General features: G+C 39.0%; 1 protein-coding gene across 6 annotated transcripts in view; it reads right to left on the reverse strand.

Moving 5' to 3' along the window:
• LOC118223263 (thrombospondin type-1 domain-containing protein 7B-like) overlaps nt 1-25,637 on the reverse strand; it is a 351,386-nt gene that overhangs the window by 26,764 nt on the left and 298,985 nt on the right. For 5 of the 6 annotated variants that reach the window (XM_035409549.1, XM_035409550.1, XM_035409548.1 and 2 more), the window contains 4 exons: nt 24,049-24,240; nt 17,871-18,137; nt 17,412-17,590; nt 1,676-1,681 (listed from right to left, as the gene is read on the reverse strand). In XM_035409549.1, the coding sequence (XP_035265440.1) occupies nt 1,676-1,681; nt 17,412-17,590; nt 17,871-18,137; nt 24,049-24,240 (644 nt within the window). The remainder of the gene's footprint in view (nt 1-1,675; nt 1,682-17,411; nt 17,591-17,870; nt 18,138-24,048; nt 24,241-25,637) is intronic. The other variant, XM_035409551.1, reaches the window with a different exon arrangement.

Here is a 25,637-nt window from a genome sequence, read left to right on the forward strand (position 1 = left end):
GTTATGGATATACCTGAGTAAAGATAGTTTAGCAGTGTAGTGGTATTTACATTTGTTTACAACGCCAGTTGTTGGCTTGTTGATGGTAAATAAGCCTTCTGTGCCTTCCTAATTGATATTGTGCTTCTGCATTCCTGAGAATAACACTTACTGACACTGTTTCTCGGAACTGAAAAATTAAGATCACACACTAACAAAGACGTAAAATACCATAAATCACACATTTCAAAAAATCCACAATCAAAATAATTTTTAATCATCAAAGTGAACTAAAAAAAACAAATGCTATTCAGTTGAGAATTTAAATAATTTAAAATAATTTTGTTTATCCCAAAAGATCATGAAAGATGAAAGATCACATGATGTAGAGATGATGTGTACTGTGTAATTAACATGGAATTTATTTTTTAAGCTATTTGTGGTGTGACCGTTTAGATGACTGCGACTCAGAAGTAAATATGAAGTGAATACCAGAACAGACATGGTGGATCAGACCTTCTGCATATATGTTAAAAATGTGATACTTTGCATTAAAAAGAAATTCCCTGTTTGTAAATAGGAACAAATATAAATGCATCATTATCTTGTGGCTTAATGAATGCTTAAAATACAAGAGGAAACGGAATGCACAGGGTCTGTAAGAAAACGTGACTTTGCCAGGAATGTTTTACCTGCTTCATACATGTCAGATATAATGGCACACAATGCGTGTGTGTGAGACGTGAGCAAAACGCTCGCAGCTCGGTCTCTCACATCATATCCCATCTGTACTGGCATCTGCTCATAATGGGTGCATGGGGATCGGAACAGACCTGTTGTCTTACATTTCTCATACAACCTACACTTGCTTCCTCTTGGTCAAATCACCTGAAGTCACATTTCTGGACTTTTTATTGGCTAGCTAGTTTATGCTGTAGGGGAATAGAACCATGTCATTCTCGATCTTTTCAGTTCATACTGCATACACAGACCTTGCTTCAGATTGCTATAAACAGATTGCTCATATCACTGAGTTATGCAGTAATCTTTTCAAACAAAATTAAAATGGTTGAACTTATGTATAACTTATACACGGCAGACCTGAAAGGCAATTGAATTCTGTACAATATATGTCAAGAAAAGGCCTTTTAGCAGCTTAGGAATGGTTTTTATTTATTGTAAACCATTTTCTAGGGAACCTCCAATAGTCATTATTTTTGTATTTATGCCACAATATACTTATGTATGTCACTACTGTCCCAATATGTCATCCACAAGAGCCATTTCAAGGAACATAAAGAAAGCTTGCTCTGTTGCTCAAACTATAGAGCTCAGTATTCACAGGGAATGGTTTTACAAACTCCTTCTCACAGGTAGGTTTATTTTCTCCCCTCTACTTTTTCTTCTCTCTGTTTCTATAAGTTTATTTACTATTCACAAGATAATGAAATACCCCGATTCCAAACCATTGTCTGATTAGGGGCACAAAATTAAAGAGAGGGTGAATTTTTTAGAGATTTAAAAGATTTTAATTCAATTGTCCTCACCCTCAAAAACGCAAATAAATTACTGCAACCCTACAACCAAGGTGGGTCCTGGAAGAGGTCACCTAGCAACGGGCGCAATGTTACGCACTTAGCATGCAGTGGCCCTATTGACTTAATCAAAGCAGAAACACAGAATGATCGGCACTAACCTGAGCCTTTGTGGACGTCCATATTAGCAGTGCGTGACAAGCAGAAGGGGAGAAAAAAAGCGATATATCCATTAGTTTCTGTAGCTCTTCTTTCTTTTTCATCTATGCTTCAAAATTGGAGGAACTTGACTTGACCACCTTCAGCTGTTCTGTCTTCAGTCTGTCGCTGTGCAAATCATTAGATTAAGAGGCGGATACTCAGTGCTACTCAGCCTATCGTCTTGTTAAGATTAATGCCAATGGAAATGTCACATCAGCTGATACTTTCGCCCACTCCACAAGACTGCAGTATGGCTCCACTCAGATTCCATTAATCAAGCACAAAACCAAGTCATTGGATTCAGTGCTTTCCAGGAACAATTGACTGCGCTTCTACACTATGAGTTAGGAAATCAATTAGAATTAAAAACCTTATAGTTTGGAAATAGCAGAACAATGACTACACTACATAATGAGGCACAGAGAGGACTGGTACACAAGCCATAAAATAGTAGCCTTGAGGCTGTGTGCCTTTTGCAAAAGCAGAACCATTTCTGAATCCGTTTTATTGATTGCATGAAACAAATTTCATATCTGCTGGTAATTATGGTGCCTGCCAGGAACAGCTTTTGTAAAGCAATACCTGAATATGTTATTAAGCACTCTAATATTTCATGCAGAAAACAGTAATTAAAGCCATTTTACTTTGGATTCCATTTACAGTGGAATTATTTAATAGACTTAAACATTGGAAAACATGTATTTGCCTTAACAGACAGGAGCACGTCTTCATCCTCTCTGTACATATTAATTATAAAAAGTTATCACAAATGGATTTAATATGCATGTTGCCATATAGTGCAACCCATTTGTAAGAATATCGGATGTAACAACAATCTGGATGTAGTGATGAAAATCTATAGAATGGAATCTTCCCTATTCAAATTCTGTTTAAATATTAAACAAATATTCTGTTTAATAATCTGCATGTTATAATAAAGCAGACAGATTTAGATTTTTGGCTCATACAAAACATTAAATATTCATAGAATACCACAAAACAGATCTGTTAATGCTGCAGATTACCTATTTTTTGGTCTCTTTTCAACTTTATGGAAAATAGTTACATAATGAATGTATGTTTGCAACTAAAAGCAAAGTTCCTTCTGGTGACAAAACGCTAAGGCTCGAATCATATAACTGTCTTATAATGTAAAGAAATTAAAGCCATTTGAGGCTCTGACGGTCCTCCAGTCTATACTCTCAAAACTTCTCAAACAGTGACAAATGTATGCAAACAGAGGGAGACAAAACATAAATGTTAACTGGCAAGGCTGGATTGAGCTCTTCCAAAGACATAAATGAATTGTCTTTAAACCTGGGCTGGTTAATAAAAGAGTACTGCTGCTATTAATTGTACTGCTGGCAAATCACAAAGTGATGTGGGTGAACCGATATCAAGGGCAATTTTTGAGCATACATTAAAAAGAAGTAGACAATATACAGCAGAATAACTATAAGTCTTAAAAGCAATTGAGGTGGAAATAAGATGCATTAATTCTATGTTCCAGCTCAGTGGCCTGCACCACCATGTGGCTGATATATTTAGCCAACATGTAGATGTACAATTGTACACACTGTTCTTAAGAACGACAACAAGAATGATAAAAATTGTCATGAAAAAATGAAGGAGGATTATTTCCATTTAGGGTATAATGACTATTGTATTCCTTTAAAATCTGCTTGGAAAACAAGCACAACTTTGTTTTCTGATATTATGTTTATAAATGAGCCTGTATTGTACTAAAATATTATTTTAATTTTGTTAAATTCAAACTGGTGAATTCCCAGCTTATTGTGACTCTAAATGCATTAGTAAAAATGTGATTCCTGCAGAGTTCCTGACCCAAGGGACAGATTAGTGACAGAAGCTAGTTTCTTTTAAACAGTCCTGATGATTGCTGGATGGGTGTTAGGAATGACGATCAATCCCCTAATCCCAGACCTTGGGTGGACAACAGTCCTCCGCATTCAAGGGTGTTGTTAGTTAAAGATGGACTCCTCAAACAACTCCATTTAAAGAGTGCTATTGAGTGGAAAAAGCGACCCAGGGACTATCAATCCCTCTGTAAATCTTTTTAAGTGTCACCGTCTGACTCCGACTCCAAATAAAGCAGGCCATTACTGTCGCCGGCTTCCCCAGACGTGACAGAAGACAGTTGTTTGAGGGACCAGTTCACGGAGATGAATCTTTCATCATAAGCTGTAATACCCTTACTATGTGTCGCGCACATATCCGTATAGTACAAAAAGAAAATGCAGCGCTGGACGGAGAGTGCGCACAGTCATTCTGTTTCCACAAGTCGAAGAGACAGAGTAATCTAATGCCTTCTGCCACAAAACTAGTTTTACTTCACAAAAGTGTAATAAAGTGTGTTACTGTATTCCATCAAGATGTCAAGCCAGTAATAGGTAATTCAGGGGGCATTACAATCAAGTAGACTCACAATGTTTCCACAATGATCTCACTGATGTGATGTGATGATGTGCACTGTCCTTCCCAGTATAGAAAACTGAAGTGCATTAAATCTTCAAAAGAATTTCCACCAGACTATATAGCCTTATCAGATAAACAGCACTACAACTATGCAACTTGAGCATCTGAACAGAAGAATGGCAAGATGCCTTGACAATGAAATAGCCAAATAGTGATACATGAAACCAAAAAGTATGCACTATTAAAGTTACAATCTCGAACATTTCCGTTTTGTTCTCTTTGGCGGTACCAATGGCGAAAAGCAGTAATTGCAGGTGTGTTTTCTGACCTCACTTCCCAGAGATCCAACCGGATCCAACCAGTGTCGCCTGTGTGACGTCAGTCAGTTGGAACCTGGGCCACTCCAACTATAGCACTTACTATTTACTGAATAAAAAACGGTTGTTATAAAAGTAACGTTATGTACATACTCATTCATTGTCTAACATTAGGCTAACTTAAGCTGTCTTTACACTGCCGAGCTGGGTTAAAATGCTGTAGCAGACCTGGGGTATAATTAGTGATGATCAATTTCCACAGACGTTCTTTATCCACCTTTTGCCCGGTATGAACATCTTTACACTGCAGAGAAGAATTTGCGGGATTCGCTGTGGCTTGTGCAATTATATATCTCGTGCACAATAAACAGTCTTTCTCGTGAATTATTGTTGCGTGATATTTTTGAAACAACTGCCTTGCAAAATGTTACCCCTGGTGTTTTTGATTTTGCTATCTAAACTGTTTGAGACTAAAGCTGAGCTGGGTGTTAAATTAGCAATCAGAACAAGAATAATAAAACAAAAACAAAGGAGATTTCATCAAAAAAGGGCATCAAGGCTGAAGGAACATATGAAGAAGCGTAATAAAATAATAACAACACTAATCCATACTGCCGTATTCTTTAATTTAGTTTTCTCCGGCTTGACATCTTTACATAGAAATCAGACCCGGCTCTGCTCCACCTATACCCCGGGTTAATGCTCTGTGTAAAGATGGCTTTATTCATTATAATATATTGATGAACTTGATGGCAATGTAAATAACGGTAACATTAAGGCCAATCCAGATCAATGATTCGCAACGAGACAAAACGGTTTTAGAATGTTGCAGAGAAAATTGCAGCGGTGTGAACTGGTTAGTTGCAGAGCGTCTGAAGCCGTTGCCTGGGGTCTCAAAAGACCCACCTTGTCAAATCGTCAAGTGCAGTTAGAACGTTCACAATCAGACGTCTTGGAATTTTGCAAGTTGCATCCAGTCTCGTTGCGAATCATTGATCTGAACTGACCTTTAGTTAGCTACACTGCAACATTGCAACAAGGTAGCACTGCATTCGAGAGACGTTTTGCGAGGTCGGTACCAGTCGGTAGCATTAGCTAGCGTTTTTTCTAATTGTTAGCTGACATATTGTGTTAATTACATTAGCTAGCTAGCTAACGCATCGTTACCCAATATGAGAGATGGCTACTGTGCGCAACTTTGTCTGAACTAATGTTGCCTTTCTTGACATGGTCCGGTAGCTAGCGTTAGCTGTGCAAATAGCAAGGCTATGTAATTTAGTAACGTTACATTGTCATCAAATGTAATACGAAATCTACATCAACAAATAATATGACCTCTCATGTTACACAAAAACGTTTTAGTTCCATAACTTTCTCTGTTATTGTAATGCTAGCAGACACCGGAAAAAACAGTACACCACTCACACACAAGTGAGTTGAAGAGCGAGCCTGTTGCGTTAGCTCCGTCTACCAGGCGGACCAACCACAGATGGGTGATGGAAAACGTGTCACTAACTATGCACCACTTGTGATTTTTTCCCGGGAATGTCGCCACAGACACCCAGTTCTTTAATCATAAATTATTATAATATTAATAATATAAATTAATATAATAATAGGCTCAATCACCATTGTGTTACCTAATTCGGCCATAGACAGTGACTTAACAGACATTTATTTTAATGAAAATCTTCGAGATTATTAATTTAACATTAAACATAATTCCAATACTCAGGATACCCACATAAAATACAATACATACATAATATGCAAAATATTATCTGATGGATCCACAATTTTAGCCTTGTGATGAAGTATTTTTGTCCATTTACATGATTACGTTCTCACTGCATATTTGTTAAATGCTTAAATTTCGCACAAACGCTCAATTTACCTGAAGCGGACCTTGAATTTGGGAACAGCTGTTGCACAGTCTATCAAGGACATGTTTTATGACAGATGTGAATAAATTCTGTTTCAATATGCAGTTGAGCTTTTTTTTCCAGGGGAACATGGCATTCCATTGCTGTCAGGTGTCTAGAAGATATTCATTATTCCAACATTTTTCGCTCTTCTCATTTTGTTATTGTAATTAGCTGAAATGGCCGTGGCTAACCTTGGAAGCAGAAGTAAATGCTAAGGGCCATCTGGAGTAGAGGAACGGTCTGATGGAATTGGAAATGTTCCAAGAGAAAATTAAGCTTCCTGCCACTTGGGACTGTCTAAAGAATATGCAGATTCACACCAGAGGGAGCAGTGAAAAGGGACACCACCTCAGAAAAATCTCCACTTAAGACAAGATCCGCAGCACATACAATTCACTACATGACTCAGATCTTACATTCATAAGCCTTTCAAATGAACATAAGAATACCTCCAAACCACTGTATTTGATAAGGCTGCCTCTACAAATCCAACTGCAAATGCATAAATTTGCAATAAAATTGTACTAAGGTTCAGATGAGGAAATTTGCATTTACACTGCTGTATTATTGTGCGCTAGCCAACTGTTTATCAGCTGCTTGTAAAGTGATACAAACTTAATCTCACGGAAATTGCATTTATTTCATTTTAATTAATAGAAATATAAAATTCCATCCACCTATTGCAGCTCACAGCCCACAGCCACCATATAATTCATTACAACTTGCAGTTATCAAAAGCATACTGTGATGCAGCCAACATGTAGCCTTTGAGTAAGATGCGGTAACAAAACTACAATTTGCATTTGCACATTAGCATTTTTACAAGTTTAAATGGCAAAATGATGCCAAACTCAATGATGCAAACTTGAGCAGTGAATGTTGAATGCTGAGCGAAATTAAGAATATGGAGTCTGTAGCCGAGTGATTATAAAAAGATCACTACACATAAATAGAACATACTGCAGAAGGAACACATGCCATTACAAGCACTACCTCTGGCCATGGAAGAGATAATAAGCAGTAGCCTGTTATGGGGCAGACATAAGTGTCTGCTATTATCTCTGATGGTGACAGCGATTCCCCTTCCTAGATTAATAAGTGTTCTCTAACTGTTCTCTAAGTGTTAATTTTCTCTACAGTAGACTTCTCTAAGACCAGTTTTAGATTTGGTAAAAGGCATCATCCTTCTTAGCAGAGGAGAGCCATTTACAAGTCACATTGTGAGTTGTGAAATATTTAGCTACTTTTATTGCATGTACTTAGAAATTCACGACAGTATTCTAATTTTACAATTAGCCAGGGGACATCTGAAGACAAATGCAGCCATTGCTGTTAATATGAACATATTTTACTGTCTATCTTGCAGATTCTTCACAGCTTAGACATTCCAGGTAGCATAATTAGGGAGAAAAGCCATAATTTCTCCTAGTTTACATGTGCTCCACAATGGGGATTTAGCTTAGACCCTTGAAATATCAAACATCCCAGAGTGCTGCTCTCCTGCCACAAGGAAATGTGCACACACCATATCTGGAGCTATGGTGAGTATTTGAACATGCAAAAGACAATGACACAATTTTTTATTGTTTTGATTCTGGAATCATTGCTGCAAATGGGTGATAAAAAACCTTTTAATACATATTTCAAAAGAAATACACAACAAAAACACCTAAAGCTGTAGTTTCTGGTGTGTAGATAATGTCTATGCTGAAGATTGAAACAGTCATCATGGCTATCTCGGTCGTTCTGTCACACTCATATCAGCTCAGTATGTGCTAAATCCATGCCAGCCTTGCAAGGACATGCTAATACCAGCTCCTAGGTTCACACTTGATTTTAAGCCTAATGAATGCACCGTCTTATGAGGGCCTGCCTGTGGGGTCCAGCCTGAATTGCGCTGTGCTTCCCTCTCTTGTCGTGATTAGATACGACTAATCACAGATTAAAATCTAAATCAGTTTCAGGAGCTGAGGAGCAAATTTTCCTTCATTAAACTTTTTTTTTTTACAGAGTGAAAGCTCTGGCAAGCGTCTGGGAGCACTCGTTAATGCAAATAAGCTTGCCCACTGTTCACATTCACACTGAATACATCCTAAGTGAACTGAAATGCCTCGAGAAAAAACAAAAACATCTCAATCATCTCATCAACCATTTTTTCACTCCCTGAAAACCTGAGAAACCTGCAGAGCTCCTAGGATTTTAATATTCTGGATACAAGTAAACACCGATGCCCTTCTGCAAGGACAATGGCAATTTATTAGGGAACTGCCAAAACTGACATATATTTTACAGTATGTACTTGGGGAATACGAAGCATGTCATCATTAGTTAGCCACATTTTGAACATTTTGTCTCTGCCAATTCCCAAGCAATGCCATTCAAGATTTTATTTGGAAAAAAATGATTCTTCATGTTTATTAAAATGCTGTATTGCACTAAGTATTAAGCAACATAATTTTAAAGAGAAAGTCAAAGAAGCCTAAGAGCAATGCTAATATGTGCTGTTTTCTCCAAGAACACCATATTAAACTATTTTTCACTTAAGTAAAAATGGTGGGATGGCATCTTTCCTGTAACTTCGATGGGTTCCACCCTACAAATGGTAGACAGAAAGACAGGACAATTACCATTCAGTATATAAATTGCCATGCCATAAATTGCATGTTCCAGATGGCAGATTGAACATTAATTTACATTAATGGTTAATACACATTTGAAAGAAGAAAGAAAATCAGAGGGAATTTTTACTTGAGTGTTCCAGGAATGGAATGAGAGTGCAAATAGGCCATATAAATCATGGCTTTGTATGTCAAACCCTGAGAAACACTCCCTGGAATTTATTTTCCAATAGAAGGTGCCTGTTAAAGTGCCTTCAAAATGACCTTAGTACCATCACTGCATGGCATAGCATGGCACAGAATGATGTACATATGTAGTGTAAAAACCAATTTGATGACTTCTAACAAGCCTCACAGCTGATTTACTATATAGATTGCAAACTTATAGTACAGTCACAAACTGACCTCACTGCAAACAACACATAGCACATCTTCACACTTGCTTTATCACTAATGATGGAAATAATGAAGAGAGAATATTTTTTTTATCATACTGATACTGTCTGCATGATAGCATTTTCTGATACCCAAGACCCCTGTTTTTTTTTCTTTTTAATCAAACAAATTAGCATTTAAGTTTTACATGATGATGCAAATTTTAAAAAGCAATCTGATTATTCTTATCTTATCTTCTTATGCTTCATATTTGAGTTTTGGAAGTAAAAGTTTTGCCATGGCTTATATTTTTTAAACCTGCTGATATACAGTGAAGTCCATATTTGGACAGCAACACATTTTAGCTGCTCTGACTCTGTACACCACATTGAATTTGAAATGAAACAATGAATATGAGGTTAAAGTAGAGTCAACTTTAATTTGAGGGTACCCGGCTGAAAATTCCAGCTAAGACTAGCAGGGATTTTAGGCTGGTTTAAGTTGTGTTTTCGACACTTCTAACTGGTAATAGCTAGTCTGTGGCTGGTAAAAGCTGGTCTCTAGTTGGACAAAGCTGGTTAAAGCTGATTAAACTGCTAGAGTAAACTGGTGGTCAAACTGATGGACTAGCTGACTATATAGGCTGCTTAGCTGGTGAACAGCTGGTTGACCAGCTAAAAGTGGCAAAAGTACATCTTAAATCAGCTTAACCAGTTTAGGTTGGTTTAAGCTGCAATTTTCAGCAGGACATTTACATCCATATCGGGTGAACCATACACAGTAGAATGCCCAGTGTTATCTGTTAGTGTTGAATTAACAGTGTTAGAGTTGAATTAACATTTTATTATACATTTATTATATACATACATTTTACTGTGTATATAACACACATGGACACACACCGTGCTCCTGCATTATACCGCTACCCTTGCCTATACCACCAGCAATTTGTCATGTAGAAATGTCCTCCCACAGGAGGCCATTGTTTTCTGTTCAGCTGTATCACTCCATTCTATCTGCCATCCACCAGCTCTCTGAGCTGTTCAAATATACAGAAATGCATTAGATGCAATGCAAGAGATTTGTATGTGTGAGAAAAATGTGGCTTAATTCTGTTGGCCCTGACCAAAAGTTACAGAGAAGAAACATTGGAAATATGTTGGCAAGTACTGTATGTGGAAAAAGGCCATTTAATATAGTGTTTGACACTGTGATCTGCTATTAATTTAACTCATAATGAAGTACATAACCCACTTAGCAACAAATATGCTTTCATGAAATTATATATTAAAAAAATCACTTAATGTGATGCTTTTTTAGTCCTACAGTACATTTTTTCATGTTTTCAAACTGATCAATACAAAAACTAGATTCTAGGTTACTAACCAGATGAAATGAAAACAGTAGGTCTTTTTCATTAAAGCAGCATAAACCTTTCCAAAAATAGAAAGAACACATTGTTGGGGAGGTGAGGACAATGTAAAATATGCTTAAAAAAGAACTAATGTTACAGAGACAAGTTAGAAAAATTGATAGAAGATTCGCCCAAAATAGTCCCAAACACCAAATAAAAGTTCAAAAACCAAAAGACAGATAAATACTCCAAAAAACCAGGGATGTAAAACTGCCAGATGAGCTGGAAGACAAAAACATCAGACCCAGACACCAAGAACACCAAAAAAACACCAGGCCCCGATGCAAGGTTCAGATTCCTCGGATGGCAACAGCAGAATGTTAAACCACTGAATGTCCACCACAACAGATGCTAACAGGCTTATGTTAAGCACCAAAACTGACCAAACAAGTAAAAAGTAATGCCTACTTTAAGTAGTGCAGGAGGGGTGGGGATGGTTGAGAGAGACAGGGGGCATGGCTGGGCTAACTGTCTGAAACTGTCTGGGGTGTGGAAGGGTAGGTTGTGGGAGCAGGGACAAACAAGGACTGCCTTATCTGAAAGCTGACAAATTTATGTATTAAAGTTGCCTTGTTCAGAGGTTGTTCAGAGGTAATCCTGGTCAGCTACTGCACAACTTGTAAACAATGGCTGTTCATTTCTGCTTTTAATAAAAGGTGATATTTGTAGACAAATAATTGTTAAATGCAGAAAATTGCAATCTCCAGCTTCTGCCTAAAAATGGAACTGGTTCTAAAAATTTCAACCAGATAGATTTCAACTAACTGGCCTCAACAACCATTATCTATATAGATATTAAGATTCAAAGCAATTACATCAAATTAAATGTCACAAATGGCTTTAAAACTTAAAATCAAAAGGAACATGATCTTTGTGCACCATTCTCTGATCATGCGGATTTCTGAGTGTGCTGTGTCTTCAGGTAATAAAGTAATACAATTTTCAAAGGAGAGACAACTCCAGGACACCCCAGATTTGTGTACATAAGACCTGACTGATTTACTGCATGTGAAAAGGAGAGCAGGAATAGAGAGATAGAGAGCAGACAACATTCCTATGGTGATAATCTAAAAACGAGATACTTGACATGCATATGTAAATTAAATAAAAAAAGAAACAAACTCCAGAAACAAAAATGGAAAATCCTACAATCCCACAATTTGTGCAGTCACTGTCTGCAGCACTCCAAAATCTCTGAGACTGTTTCATCCATCCTGTGTTCCTGAGTGTATGGTTTATGGTACCCTTGCGCCAACAGTAGTGGTCCAAATCTGGTCACCGAATGTGTAGTGTAGTAGCATAACAGTACTTCACCCATTTTGCTTTTGTGGTGCAGCTGGTGTCTTCTTTCCTGTTATGTTGCGCATGTGATTTAGGCATGATAATAGCCATTTAGAGGATGTCCGAGCCCAGAATAAAGCTTTGTAGAGCTTATATGTTTGCAGTTGTACAAGGACTTGTTCTGAAGCACATGATAGCTACGGTCAGTAAGCTAGGGCAGGATTCAGCATGTATGCAGAGACCACATCAGGGGAGGAGACACTGGGCAGGATTCAACTGATTGCATTTTGGCTGTTTCAGGAAATATGTAGCTCAATCAAATGCTCTGGATTTATCGAGCACCTTATTTCAATATAGGCTACTTTGCTCAAGCTAACTCAATACGGCAGCAGGAAGTAAAAGTTGCAAGCCAATGAAAAGGAGTCCTACTTGCAGATGACTTTCTACCATCCTAGTAACAATAAGACAACAAAAAAATTAAGGAGTTAATTAAAGTTTTTTTTTTTACATTAGTTTCATTAGAATATTTTTAAAAAAGAAAACTGATAGCACATGTTCAACTCATTGTTTATTAGAAATATAACCTTTTTCCCACGGCATGCAGGAACTGGCGCCATGGGCTATGCATGGCAAATTGTGGTCACTCACTCACTCACTCACTCACGCACGACCTTTGAGGGACATTCTGTGGGATGCATGCGCAGGTGGTGCTTCGTTTAGTAGGACGCATGCGCAGGTGGTGCCATCTAAAATGTGTCTGCGGAAGTGAGTTGCGCCATGGGTCTGGACGGTTCCGTGCTTGTTTTCTACCATTGCTCAAATACACAAAGGCCTGTATTTGGATTTCATTGTTACAACTCATACAGTTTTATAAACAGGTGAATTTACTTTCAGCACATGGACCAGCAAACAGAAAAGTAATGAGAGAAATAGAGACAGAGAGAAAAAGAAAGAGGAAGAGAGAGAGTACAATGTTCTTCTCTGCTGCAAAGCGTAACTATAAACTAACCTTCCACTCAACTGTCATAAACACTTCAAACAACCCAGCAGCACCCCAGCAAAGACCGAGGATGTTGACCTTGATTGGGTGATTCTGAGATGAAACACTGAAAGGGAGGCTGCGGTTTATATATGGCAAGGACTGGCTTTTCTAACAACTGAAAAAAATCCTGTCAGTAAAAGTAACCCCAAGTTGTCAAGAGCAGACGTAAGCGCCATTATATTATTATAATACGATTTGTTGATCTAGCCTCTTTTTAAGGAGACCAATCATGAATCAGTTGTGAGGTAATTCAACTTAGCTATTGAATACCTCTCACAAAGCTGGCAAATTTACTCCTGCTCTCAACAATAAAGGTGAGGTTTATAAATAATATTAGCGGCCGCAGTACTGAAATTCCCATTCTGAGGCAAACAATATCTCTACCATGTGACAAGGCCAGTCGTACAAGGCAGACCTCCACTCTGCTCTGGCTACGGGCTCAAGACTGTAGACCTGGTAGACCTAAACAACCATTTCTAATTTCTTCAATTTAAATGTTACAAATTGGGAATTCAAACTTAAATTCAAGAGGCATCAATGACCCTCTGGTATGGTGTGGATTTGTGTGTATAGATAACAGATTTTAACCCTAGATTTGTGCGTACAGGTAACAGATTCAGCATGCATTTTAATTGCCTATGGAATTTTCTTTGACATTTGAAGAGGGAAGAGAAAGAGACAGGCATCAGCCTCGGATGCAGTTAACCAGATCAGGTCACATACACAGTAAAATGTCCAGTGTTAATTCAACTTTAACAGAGCACATGAGTCCAATTGGGACCATATGTACTCTGTAAGAGTTGATTTAACACTGAATTTTATTGTGCAGTAACAACATGATACTGTACAGACCATGCACCAGTGTCAAATTATACTATCCCTCTCTTTCATATGCCGCATTATAATGGATTGGTATCCAACATATAGTTTACACATGCACACACACACACACACACACGCACGCACACATATATTGTGATGCCAGGAAAGGACTTGGGGTGTTGTCCACCATGGGGCAGCACCCACCCTACAGACAAGCATGGCCGCAGCTGTGGTTCATTGTAATCACATCAGCTGTTAATTATTGGAACTAATAAAAGGTTTGTCAGGCCTAGGTGTAGAGTCTTTTACATTTAGTTTCAAACACATTTTTCAGACCTTAAAAGACAGGTGTGGGCATTCCATCTAATGTTGTAATGACCAGAAAGAGAATGATAAATAATTAAGTGTGATTTATGTGTGGTGCATATCATGCACATGTGATACAAGTCATATGCAATAGCAAAATGACTGCCTATATGAAGGCATTTAGATATTTGTCTATTCCTGGTGGCCATACAGTGAGTCCTTTAAGATGTGACACTTTTATATAGTATGTCTAATTTTTGACTGTTGACTACAGTCTAGCGACTTTCTCCTCTGGGATGTACAGAGATATACAGAGAAGTATATTCCTTCAGAAAAGAGTTAAGGCATGGAGACTGAATTTCATTTCCATCATCGCCTCACAGAATCATTTCAGATATCAGAAATATGTGCATTTGAGGCTCTGGGTGCAAATGCCATAGTACCAGGGACAGAAAACAATATCTAACCCGTGCAATAAGCCACATATATTTATAGAATCCCTCAAAATGGATTTTTCATTATAGTGGTAACATTGTATATGAACAAAATGTAAACACTAGAAACACATTTGTGAGCTATGTATAACACCTTTACTACTACAGGTGAAACATCTTTATAAGTCACCAACATGTGTACAGGAATTGCAACTGCTGTGGCCCATTCAGAAATGTGCTCTGTTTAGGAAGTGTCCAGTCATGACCTATCACATGTACATAAATCCTATATTCAGACACACACTGGGCCAATGAGAAAGCGTCCTTGGTGTGACGCGGCGCAGCCCCTCTCCATGTGAAAGAGAGCAAGGCAGTCTCCTGCCATTGCCCCGCGTTGATTCCTGAACAAATAACATTGGACAGATGTGACAATGTGAGCCCCGCAATATGGCAATTAACTAAATGTTAACAATAAGCGTTCCTCTCCCATTTTAAAGATGAAAAAGGCAATACCAAATGCAAACTCAGATGTTAGTGGCAGGTTATTAGAGGCCAGTTTAACAGGGGCCACATTAAGCTTGTTAGTGGGTACTTAACCATCTGTACGCAGATCTCCAAAAGAACACATTTAAATATTTTTCACGCACAACTGCATACTGACCTCCAATAACAGATGTCCTTTAAAGTCTGTTCAAGTATACAGAAGGCATTCATAATACGATTTTCTTCTTTAGACCACGACCCTACGGGGAATACACTGTCAAAATACTGCCGAGAGGGAAAAATGAAAGTTAAATCTGTAACCACCTGTCTGTTCTTCTATCTTTGCTCATCAGCCAACTGAATTAAGCTTGTGGCACAACAAAATAATCCTACTTCAACATAATAAGCTCTTTATTAAATGAAATGACAAGTCTTCTTTCATTAGCTTTGGGGACTTTAAGCACACTTCTGGTTGTTTTAATCAACCACAAAACCACAAAGAAACAGCCCCACCTTAAAAGAAACTCATTTAAATGTATAATCCATGATGACATCAATGCATGTTATCCTTTGTTCTCAACTCGGCTCAATTTCACAGGTGCTGGACAAAGAGTGTGCCAATATATTGCAAAAAAATTTAAATACCTCACTGTATTCTACAGACAAAGGAGAGGCATTGTGTTTATAAGAACACAATTTCATCCAATTATGAGCTGTAAGAAATGTCTTGGCTCAAGGCTATATCAAATATGCATCTGTGGGATGATTATGAATACACTATGCATTCATATTAATAAAAGCAATCCAAACAGAAGTCCCAGATGGGGGCTCAATGGCAATAAAGAATCGAACAGAAATAAATCACGGCAGGGTGCTATATTGGCAGTACAGTCTACAGCTTCAGAATACAGCCATTTTTACATTACAAATGTAATTACAGTACGTACTACTGAAATTCAGACACTTTATTGCAATGTAACTACGGTACTTACGACTGAAATTCAGACACTTTATTGCAATGTAACTACAGTACTTACGACTGAAATTCAGACACTGTTATTACAATGTAACTACAGTACTTATGACTGAAATTCAGACAGTTATTACACTGTAACTACTGTACCTACGACTGAAATTCAGACACTGTTATTACAATGTAACTACAGTACTTACAACTGAAATTCTTACGCTATCATTACAATACAGTAGTCCTTTATCAACTGTAGGGGTAAGGTTTAAATACCATCAAAAGCAATATAACCGCAAAACTATGAGCATAATTCATGCAACTTGCTTTGACACATTCCCAGTGCCATTGGCTACTGAATGTAGGCACCCATTGGAAGCCAGTGAAGGGTGTTCAAAAGTGGCATAGCTTGTGTGAATTTATGCAGGTTGAAGATCAGGCCAGCAGCATTCTGGGTCGAGATGCGTTGACATGATGGTACAGACTGGCAAGCAGGCCACCAAGGCATTGTAATAGTTGAGACAAGAAATGACAAGAGCTGGGACGAGTTTACAATGTGAAATCAGCAGATACATGGAATACACAGGAGGCAACGGACTAGAGTGCTCACGACAGCATGGGAATAGAGCCAGGCCTGTGCTGCTATAACAATACTAATTACAACCATTATTCCAGAGTTAGAATACTGTGTGGGACTACAAGAATTCTTATGTTACCATTTCAATGCAAACAATAAACTCCTTACAATGTACTTAGTTCTCAAACCATTCTCACGATCAATTTCCCAGTAGAACAAGCTTTTAGGAATATAATACAATAATAGGCACTGTGGCACAGCAAGCCTTGCATAAAAAATTCAAATTACAATTCTTATTGTAATCAGGGAATACACCCAAATTGCTCATACATAACTTGATAGGTTAACATGTGAATTACTGTAACCTTGAGCACTAAATAGTAAACCTGCACAGTGTCACACACACAAACAACCCAGCTGGTTTTTGAGGTTTTTAACATCAGAAACATGAAAACACTGTGCAACATATCTTCAGTGTAACCACAAAAAGCCCAATTAAGCATTTCGACTGAGTTTTACTTCTAGTTACTATACATACTTGACAATACTACTATAAATAGAACTTTTTTTAGTAACAGCAGTTTTAATAGTATCACAATATGTTTGCAGAAAGGATAGATGGAAATCTCTGACACCAACACCAGTTTGTCTCTCCAATGTGCCACATAGGATGCGTATGTGTCCTGTGGTATATCTTACCTGATTCTTCAGGTCCAGTTTAGGACAAGGTCGACCACCATTGAAGGCTTTCTCCCGAAGCCACCTAGACCTGACTTTCACTCCGCTGCCACAGGGGGCGCTGCACCCCGACCAGGCTGACCAGTCGCTTAGCTTACAGTCCAAAGGGCATGGGATGTGACAGACCTCCTCCATATACCCTGGAAGTAAAAGATTAATGGGTACCATTAGAGAATGGACAAAGACACTCAGATGAGACAGGTCTGTGTTGGACGGACTGCTCAAGATGCACCTCCTTCATTTGATGACTACACAGTGATCCCTGAATAAGAAGATAATTCTCATTCTTAATCTACCATGTGGTGCTGTAAATCAGAGCACACTGAGCTGGCCTACAGACTGTCTGACTGCCAGAGAGGAGGCTACCTGGGGTGGCAGAGAGCAATCATGAAAGATGGTGAGGTCATTGAGAATTCTTACCTGTGCTGCTGCAGAGGGTGGGGTTAACGAGGCAGTCTTCCTGGTCTACGCAGGCCAAAGCACGGTAGCGGACACCCTGCCCACACTCCTTCGCTTCGCGGAACTCCCTCCAGCCCTGCAGAGGGCTGGGCATCTGAGCGTCGAGGAGGATGCAGTCGGACCAGTTCCCATAGGGCTGAGACAAGAACTCAGCACAAGGACAAGCCTCTGTCTCCATCAATGGATATAGCTCCATTCTCTGGCACTTCTCTCTCTTCTTACTCCGGCCTGCATTGCAGAGAGATGTACGCAGCCATTTTGTGAGAAAATAAAAAATATGAACACTATTTTAGCGAAGCACACATCTTAAACATGCCATTAAATTAGCAATGTTGGAAATACATCATTTAACAGTACAGAAGATACACATCAGAATTGCATTTTAACTACATTTGAATTGTTTGATTACAAATCTAAAATTGTGGAGTACAATGCCAAATCAAGAACAAATATGCCTTTGTCCTAAACATTATTGAGCTCATATGGGTTCATTCTTGGGATACAAACTCTAAATGATTGATGTCACACACATATAGACATATAGAACAGTGAATGTCCAAAGTTGAGACAAATAAAGCTAATTAGGCAGAAATAACATTTGTTGCCATTTTGGGTACAGTGCCATTACTCTGAATTTGTGGACACAAGCAGTCAATACCAGAGTCATAGGGAGATGATGGAGTGAAGCAATGCTGTGTGAATTACACATTTGGTGGCCATATAAGACAGGGCCTCACATCCGGTGGCATAATTTAGCTAAAATTTACTGAATCTGACAGAGCTTTGGAAAGAAGAAAAAACAGGAAGAATATTAGAAAAGAATGACAGTAATTGTTTTTAAAAGAAACAGGATAAAACATCATGTTTTAAACATTTTGGCATGAAAGTTTAAACAGGTAAAAGTTAAAAAAAAAAAAGCTCAAAACCATATTTGTATCCCAGAGACTCCAGGAACACTGACTCAGTAAACTGCAATCGGAGGTACTTTCAGGTTATTACCAATGTCCTCAGGGGACGATTAATGCACAATATTTCAGCTGCCACCATTAGGCGTTTCTCACGAGAAAAAAAAGAAAAATGAAAGCAGTAAGAGCTCATTTCCCATTTTCTAAATGCATCTTCTAAGATATGAATGAAATTAAAGATTATGTGCAACTGGCACCGGGAACATCAAATGTATGTACCCTCCAAGAGTGTAAGCCTGCTCAGTTCATGTAGAAAAACTGGTCTGCTGACGCATGAAAGAATGCATTCACACATAATGTGTTTCTGTAATCACACTGACATTTTTCTTAATAAACCGAAGCACTTGTCTCCCAACAGAGTCTGACGTGCCGACACCGCATACCCAGGTCCTAATTAAAGCCACAAAATCACTACTGTTGTGAAAATACTAAGTGCTTCTATTTCTCACACATTATTGTTATCCAACATCCTAAATAGATCCCGTGACTGTGCCTCCAACATACGCCGGGGCGTGTTTCTAAAGACGGAACGGGGAATTTCAGTACGCACTGGGAAACTAAAGGTCACATGCCGAAGGGAGTGCACAGGCCGGCGCAGACGCCCTCCTCCGTTCCACTCAAACTCCTCATCCCTCTTCGCAATCTGACCAAATCCCATTGCGCTAATGGGGGGGAAATGAACACATTTCACACCATAAAGATCACTCTTTGAGAGGCTATTAACTCTTCTTCGGAGTTCGCAACATGACACGGTCACAATTAGTCACGAACGTCTCATTAAATGAGTATTATTAGCATACAAGTGATGTGACTCGTTGAGAAAGAATATGTTCTTCTCTGACAATAGTGACTAATGCTGCAGAGCGCACGCTCTTTACTGACGCACACTCTCACACAGCACAGAAAACAATGTACTCCTCATTGACACGCTGTCGATCAAAATGAAAACACACTCGTCACACCATCATTAGAACAGCAAACACTATCTACTGATGCAGTATAATTCCCAACAGAGAACCGACTGTTTTCAAATGCACTGATATACTGCACTAATGCTCACACAGCAAAAACACACTCCTCACTTCTCATTAGACCTCTAATTATTGCTGTGAATAAATTTAATAGAACATATAAGAAAATGCTCAAATATGTTGTTATAACTAAAAAATAGCAATTCAAGTCTTATTTCTTGGTGTACTGATAATACATGCAAATGTAAGCAGGCATGTAATCATCATCATCATCATCATCATCTGGAGAGTTCCAGTGAGTTACCTCCAAATTCCTATGAGAGTTCACACCAAGTTTTTCTTTGGCCTTTTCAACAGAGAGATCAAATTACTTATCTGACCACATTGATTCAAGTAAAGATAATCATAAATTCCACTTACAATTTAGTTGTTTGGTAGACGTTTTTAGCCAAAGAAACTTACCATAAGTGTGATTAGCAAGGCAAAAATTACCACGTCACAACATATAGATAGGCAAAGCTACCATCAAACCAATGCCATTGTTGAGGGGCGAATAATCTGCAAAATAAAGGGATGCTATTGGAACAGTACATCTCTAGATGCACTAGGACACATAATCAGTGATGTAGCCTGCGGTACTATGGTGTTTTGGGTCTTTCACCATCAGACACCCTCGCCCAGGAGACCCAATGCGAGGTAATCAGGCCCCAGATTAGTGGCAGTATTTCACCCAAGGATCGGCCTTCTTTATATACACCATGCAGTAAGGATTTTTACAGTGACACAATTTTTGTTTTGGCTCTGTACTCAAGCACACTGGATTTGACAATAAACAATGAATATGAAGTGCAGACTGTCAGCTTTAATTTAAGGGCATCCAGTGATCCATGTATGAAATACAGCCCTTTTATACATAGTCCCCCATTTTAGGAGACCAAAAGTAATTAACAAATTACCAATTATCTTATAGTATAAAGTCATCATTCTTTATACTTAGTTGCAAATCCTTTGGATTCGATGACTGCTTGAAGTCTGCAACCCATAGATATCACCACAGGCTGGACATCTTCCCTGGTCATACTGTGCCAGCCCCGTAATGCAGCCATCTTCAGTTCCTGTTTGTTTTGGGGGATTTTTGCCTTCAGTCTTGACAGTCTTATCAAGATGCGTTTCACTTAACAAGTTTAACGCGTGTTCAGTTGGATTCAGATCAGGTGATTCACTTGGTCCATCAATAACATTCCACTTTTTGGCCCTGAAAAAACTTCTTTTAAATTTATGATGTAAATTAGTAAAGTTAATATAAATTTATAATCAAGATTGACAGCCTGGGGAAGTGCCAGGCTGTGCTCTTGGTGCATCAAAAGCACAGACAAGGATTATTTAATTTATTTTTTTCAAATTTCAGAATCCCAACGTGCTAAATTTCCTAACAGTGCAATAATTCACCTCATCTACTGTAACTATACATGACAGGTGGGAGGATAGGCTATATATATTTTGTCCACTGCTGTGTTTCTATGCTGTGATGAAGGTTTTTCACTGACAGCTCAGCACTGACAGTGAAATTTGCAAGTGAGAAAAAAGTCTGGAAGTTGCCCTTTTTGAACATATTCACATATTGAAATTGCATTTGTTACCTTGGTTATTTTCTGTTTTACCAGTTCAAGCCATACAAATTTAACTACTGGTTTAATGGATTTTTCTTTTTCAGGAAAGTGGGGCAAGTAAGTGAAAAAAAAGAATTCAAGGATGCTGACAGTCCATTACCACTGAAAGCATGGCACATTTTGTTTAAAAAATAATTCATAATAATGAATCATGTCTCTGGCAAACAGCAAAATTTGCCTAACACCTGCAACATTACTGTGTGTTATTCATTGTTAGCCAGTTGGCTAGCTTACAATCAGCAAAATTACTACAACACTGATTAAGTTGATAAGCTGATTAAGTGCTTCGTAAAGCATCAAACCTTGTTATGTTTTATTTCAGATGTAAATATATTAAACACAAAGATAATTCTCAGCTGTGTTGAGCGCTGATAAATAATGGGAGAACCAAAGCAATATCCAGGCAGTGATGGAGCGACAAGTGAGGGACTCAGGGCAGAGAGGAGGGATCTTTTCAAAGAACGGTGACTAGGCTGAAGTTGAAAAAAGGTCCCTTTTTGTGTATTTTAGAATAACAATGAGTAATAGTGCACTTTGATGTGAAAATCCATCCCTAGTGTACAGATTGTATGCAGGTTAGAAGGTCTGCAGTTGATTTAAGTTTTCATAGGCGCTTGAAGTGGTTAAGTGCCCTGTTTAGATGTAGGGGTTGATCAATTTAAAGGAGGACTGAATAGCTGGGTTAGTTGCCCAAAAAATGCTTCATTTAATCGAGTTTTTCAGTGGCTCAGTCAGTGGAGGTGATCCTAGAGCAGTCACAGGGAATACTGTACATTTTCTTTAAAAACAACAGAGAAAGAACTCAGCTTTTAGAGTATAGAGAAAGTCAACCTTGGTCCAAAGCAGATGGTCAATTGTGATTACTAGCAAAGATCATTAACCGGGGTGTTTCTACCATTCAGAGATTTGAGGCTAAGCCCCTGTGCAGAGGTCCGGAGGCAATTTCCACCAGGAGAAAATTATTTGAATATCATGCGGTAAATTGAGATTGTGATCACAGATGGGGGGTGGGGGGCCGAATGTGAGCATGGACCAGAAGGAGAAATAGGGGGGTGCAGGGGCGATTGTGAAGCTGGGATCGCGGACACCGTGTGCAATATCGAACTTCAGCGTCTACTGCTTTCAGGGCAGCTCAGGTCTCTTTCACAGGAGCTCAGGTCTTTTTCACGGAAGCTGAGCTCCCCATGGCTCCCCCATGTTTACAACGGTGATAAACTGATTATCATGCAGGGCTGAACACAGATCTGGGGCTTCACCCGGGGATGCCCCCAGCAATACGCCGCTGATTGTGAATGTCCTCCTCAGATATGGGGCAGTCTCTCCACTGAGTCCAGCTCATATGCTCTCCTCAGCAAACTAATCCCTTTCCTCTGGGCCTTAGCATGCTGCCATATGCTTCTGTTGTTCAGTGGCAGGTTCCATTGTTTTAACAGTGTGAATTCACTCACAGTGTGTCCAGCAGAGCCCCAATCTGTCTGCTTCAAGCTCCCACCAAAACATGTGACAAACTCCCTCTCACCTCACAGTCTCAATATTATTATGATTACAGGATTTTTCTCAGTGGGTAATATGTGAATATGGACATTATTGTCTAATTGGAAAAAGACTGGAAATGGAGCATAATGAGAGATGTGGCCAAAGAAGACAAAACCAGCAGTCTTATTCAAACCCAGCACACTTAGACTCTACCCTGACCCCACACACTCTCCATCCCCAGCACATAGTGACTTCACCCCTACTCTTGCACAAACATACCCACTATGATGAAGTGCTGCAAACCTCTGAGATAACAAGCTTCACTAATTCACATTAGAATTTGCTGTGGCCTCCACTGTCTCCAGGTTAACACCCAGATATAAGTAAATTTACACCTGAAATTTTAGTTTGGGTTTTACAAGTCACCATTCCTTTTATGGGCTGTGGCACCAGAGGTGATGGTTCTCAAGAATTCCTCAAGAATCCGCAAAGTACAACAGAGTCAAGTATGTTTTGCTGTACGCACATAAGACAAATAAACCTTTCAGTATCTGTAGCTCTTAGTTCTCCCATTTAATAGAAAGCTGCATGTGACCTTGTAGGACACAGTAAAGTACTTAAACTTCGATGTTTGCACAAAGAAAAACCATTTAAAACATAACCCAGGTAATTACTGAAATTCAGATTTTTAATACCATTTCACTAATGTAAGTGCAGACCAGACCCTTCATGTCTGGCTAATTTAAATGCAAACTGAGCAATGTAGGCTAGGCTAACGTAAGCAGATATTTGGCCTAACATTTAGCTAATTTAAGTTTTAATTATGGACGCTACAGATAAGTGCAATCAAATTTTACACAAGGTCAGAAGCATCAGCTAAAATACATATTATGAGGACAAATGGAATCTTCCCTATTGAAAATTGCATAACCACAGAGAAAGAGAGAGAGAGAGAGAGAGAGAGAGAGAGAGAGAGAGAGAGAATAGAGAGCGAGAGAGAGAGAGAGATAGAGTAAAATAGTGGAAGCTAATAGCTGGTGTGTGCGCAGTGTATTACCTGTTAGAGAGCGTCTGCGACTACGCCAGCCTCCACACTCGGGGCACTCTGTGAACTTGGACCAGCTGCTGAGCGTGCAGTCGTCTCTGCACGGCACCCGGCACTCCCGGACCTGCAGCGGCATGGCCCCAGCCCACTGCAGGCATGCCGTAACATCCTCCGGCTCATCGTCCTCGCCAGTGCACGCCACGGCTGAAGAAACCAGAAAGGACGGCACCATCACTTTCCTGACAAACTTGCATCCACTTTGTGTAAGATGTCAGCTCGTCTCCCTGTGACGTGTTTTGTGTATTTACACTTTTGCGGGGTGTAAATGAAAAAATCACTTTGGTCTCTTGGTTACGGTCACAGTCCCGTCTCACAGTAGATCATGACCAAATTTGTTATCAGTACAGTCCCGTCCATGGAGGAGAAGGAAGGCCATCGTTTTCAAGAATTCAAAGTGGAAAAACAAACAAAAAACTAAAATCTAAAATAATTAAATAAAAATAACAACAAATCACTTTCAATCACTCTCATATCCATTTTTAAGCATCTAGGATACACAAGACCCCTATGGCTAATATTAAAATCACAACCTCTCATCCTCTAGTGCAATGGAAACACGTAGCAGCAAGGACGCATCCAAGCCTCAATAAGCATCCATTCAAATATAACCTCTTTACCACAGCTTCTCCTCTCCTATCTTTTACATTGCAAAAATGACACTTACTGAGGACAACCAATCAAAACCAATCAGCCATCAAAAAAGAAAAATGACATCCTGTCCATCCAATTAAAGTATATAGGGGTTGATCTAGTGTCACGATGCGTGCAAGCTGTCATGTTCAATTGTAAGACTGTAAAGAGATTTCATGAAAGATACAGAGAGAGAGAAGCTTGTGATAAAATATAGTTGAGCAAATTTATAGATTTTTTGAAGGGAGTAGGGCAAGAAGCAGAGATTGTAGGAATTATTTTTGTCACACATTTGGAGGAGCTTGGCAAAGGAAAGTATTTGGCACTAGCTAATGTTATCTAATTTTAACTACCAAGCTAGCTAATAACACTTTACTCGACAGTACTTTTGTTTTTGTTGCCCTTACAGTGGTGCATCCAAAAACTCAAAAAATGTATTTTCCTTTCCTCCACTACCACCTAGTCTCCTCCATGCTCCGTAAACCGATCATTGTGGAGGAAACCGGCATAGTTGTTTCAAACTCAGCTCCTCTTCTCCTTCTAGTAGAGGATGCATCGGTGTATGCTAGATGGTAAATGGACTGCATTTATATAGCGCTTTTATCCAAAGCGCTTTACAATTGTTGCCTCTCATTCACCAGAGCAGTTAGGGGTTAGGTGTCTTGCTCAGGGACACTTCAACACGCCCAGTGCGGGGATTGAACCGGCAACCCTCCGACTGCCAGACAACCGCTCTTACCTCCTCCTCCTATGTCGCCCCTATCGCGGAAGCCTTTTCACATTTCTGTGTGACATTACCATGCACATGCCCATAGAAAGACCATCCTACAGAATCTGATACCATCCAAACTTTAGAAAACAGAGATGAGAAAACTTGAATTTGCCCAATTATGCAAGATATTTAGTCAAAT

The sequence above is a fragment of the Anguilla anguilla genome, chromosome 3, assembly GCF_013347855.1.
Source record: "Anguilla anguilla isolate fAngAng1 chromosome 3, fAngAng1.pri, whole genome shotgun sequence".
NCBI lineage: Eukaryota > Metazoa > Chordata > Actinopteri > Anguilliformes > Anguillidae > Anguilla > Anguilla anguilla.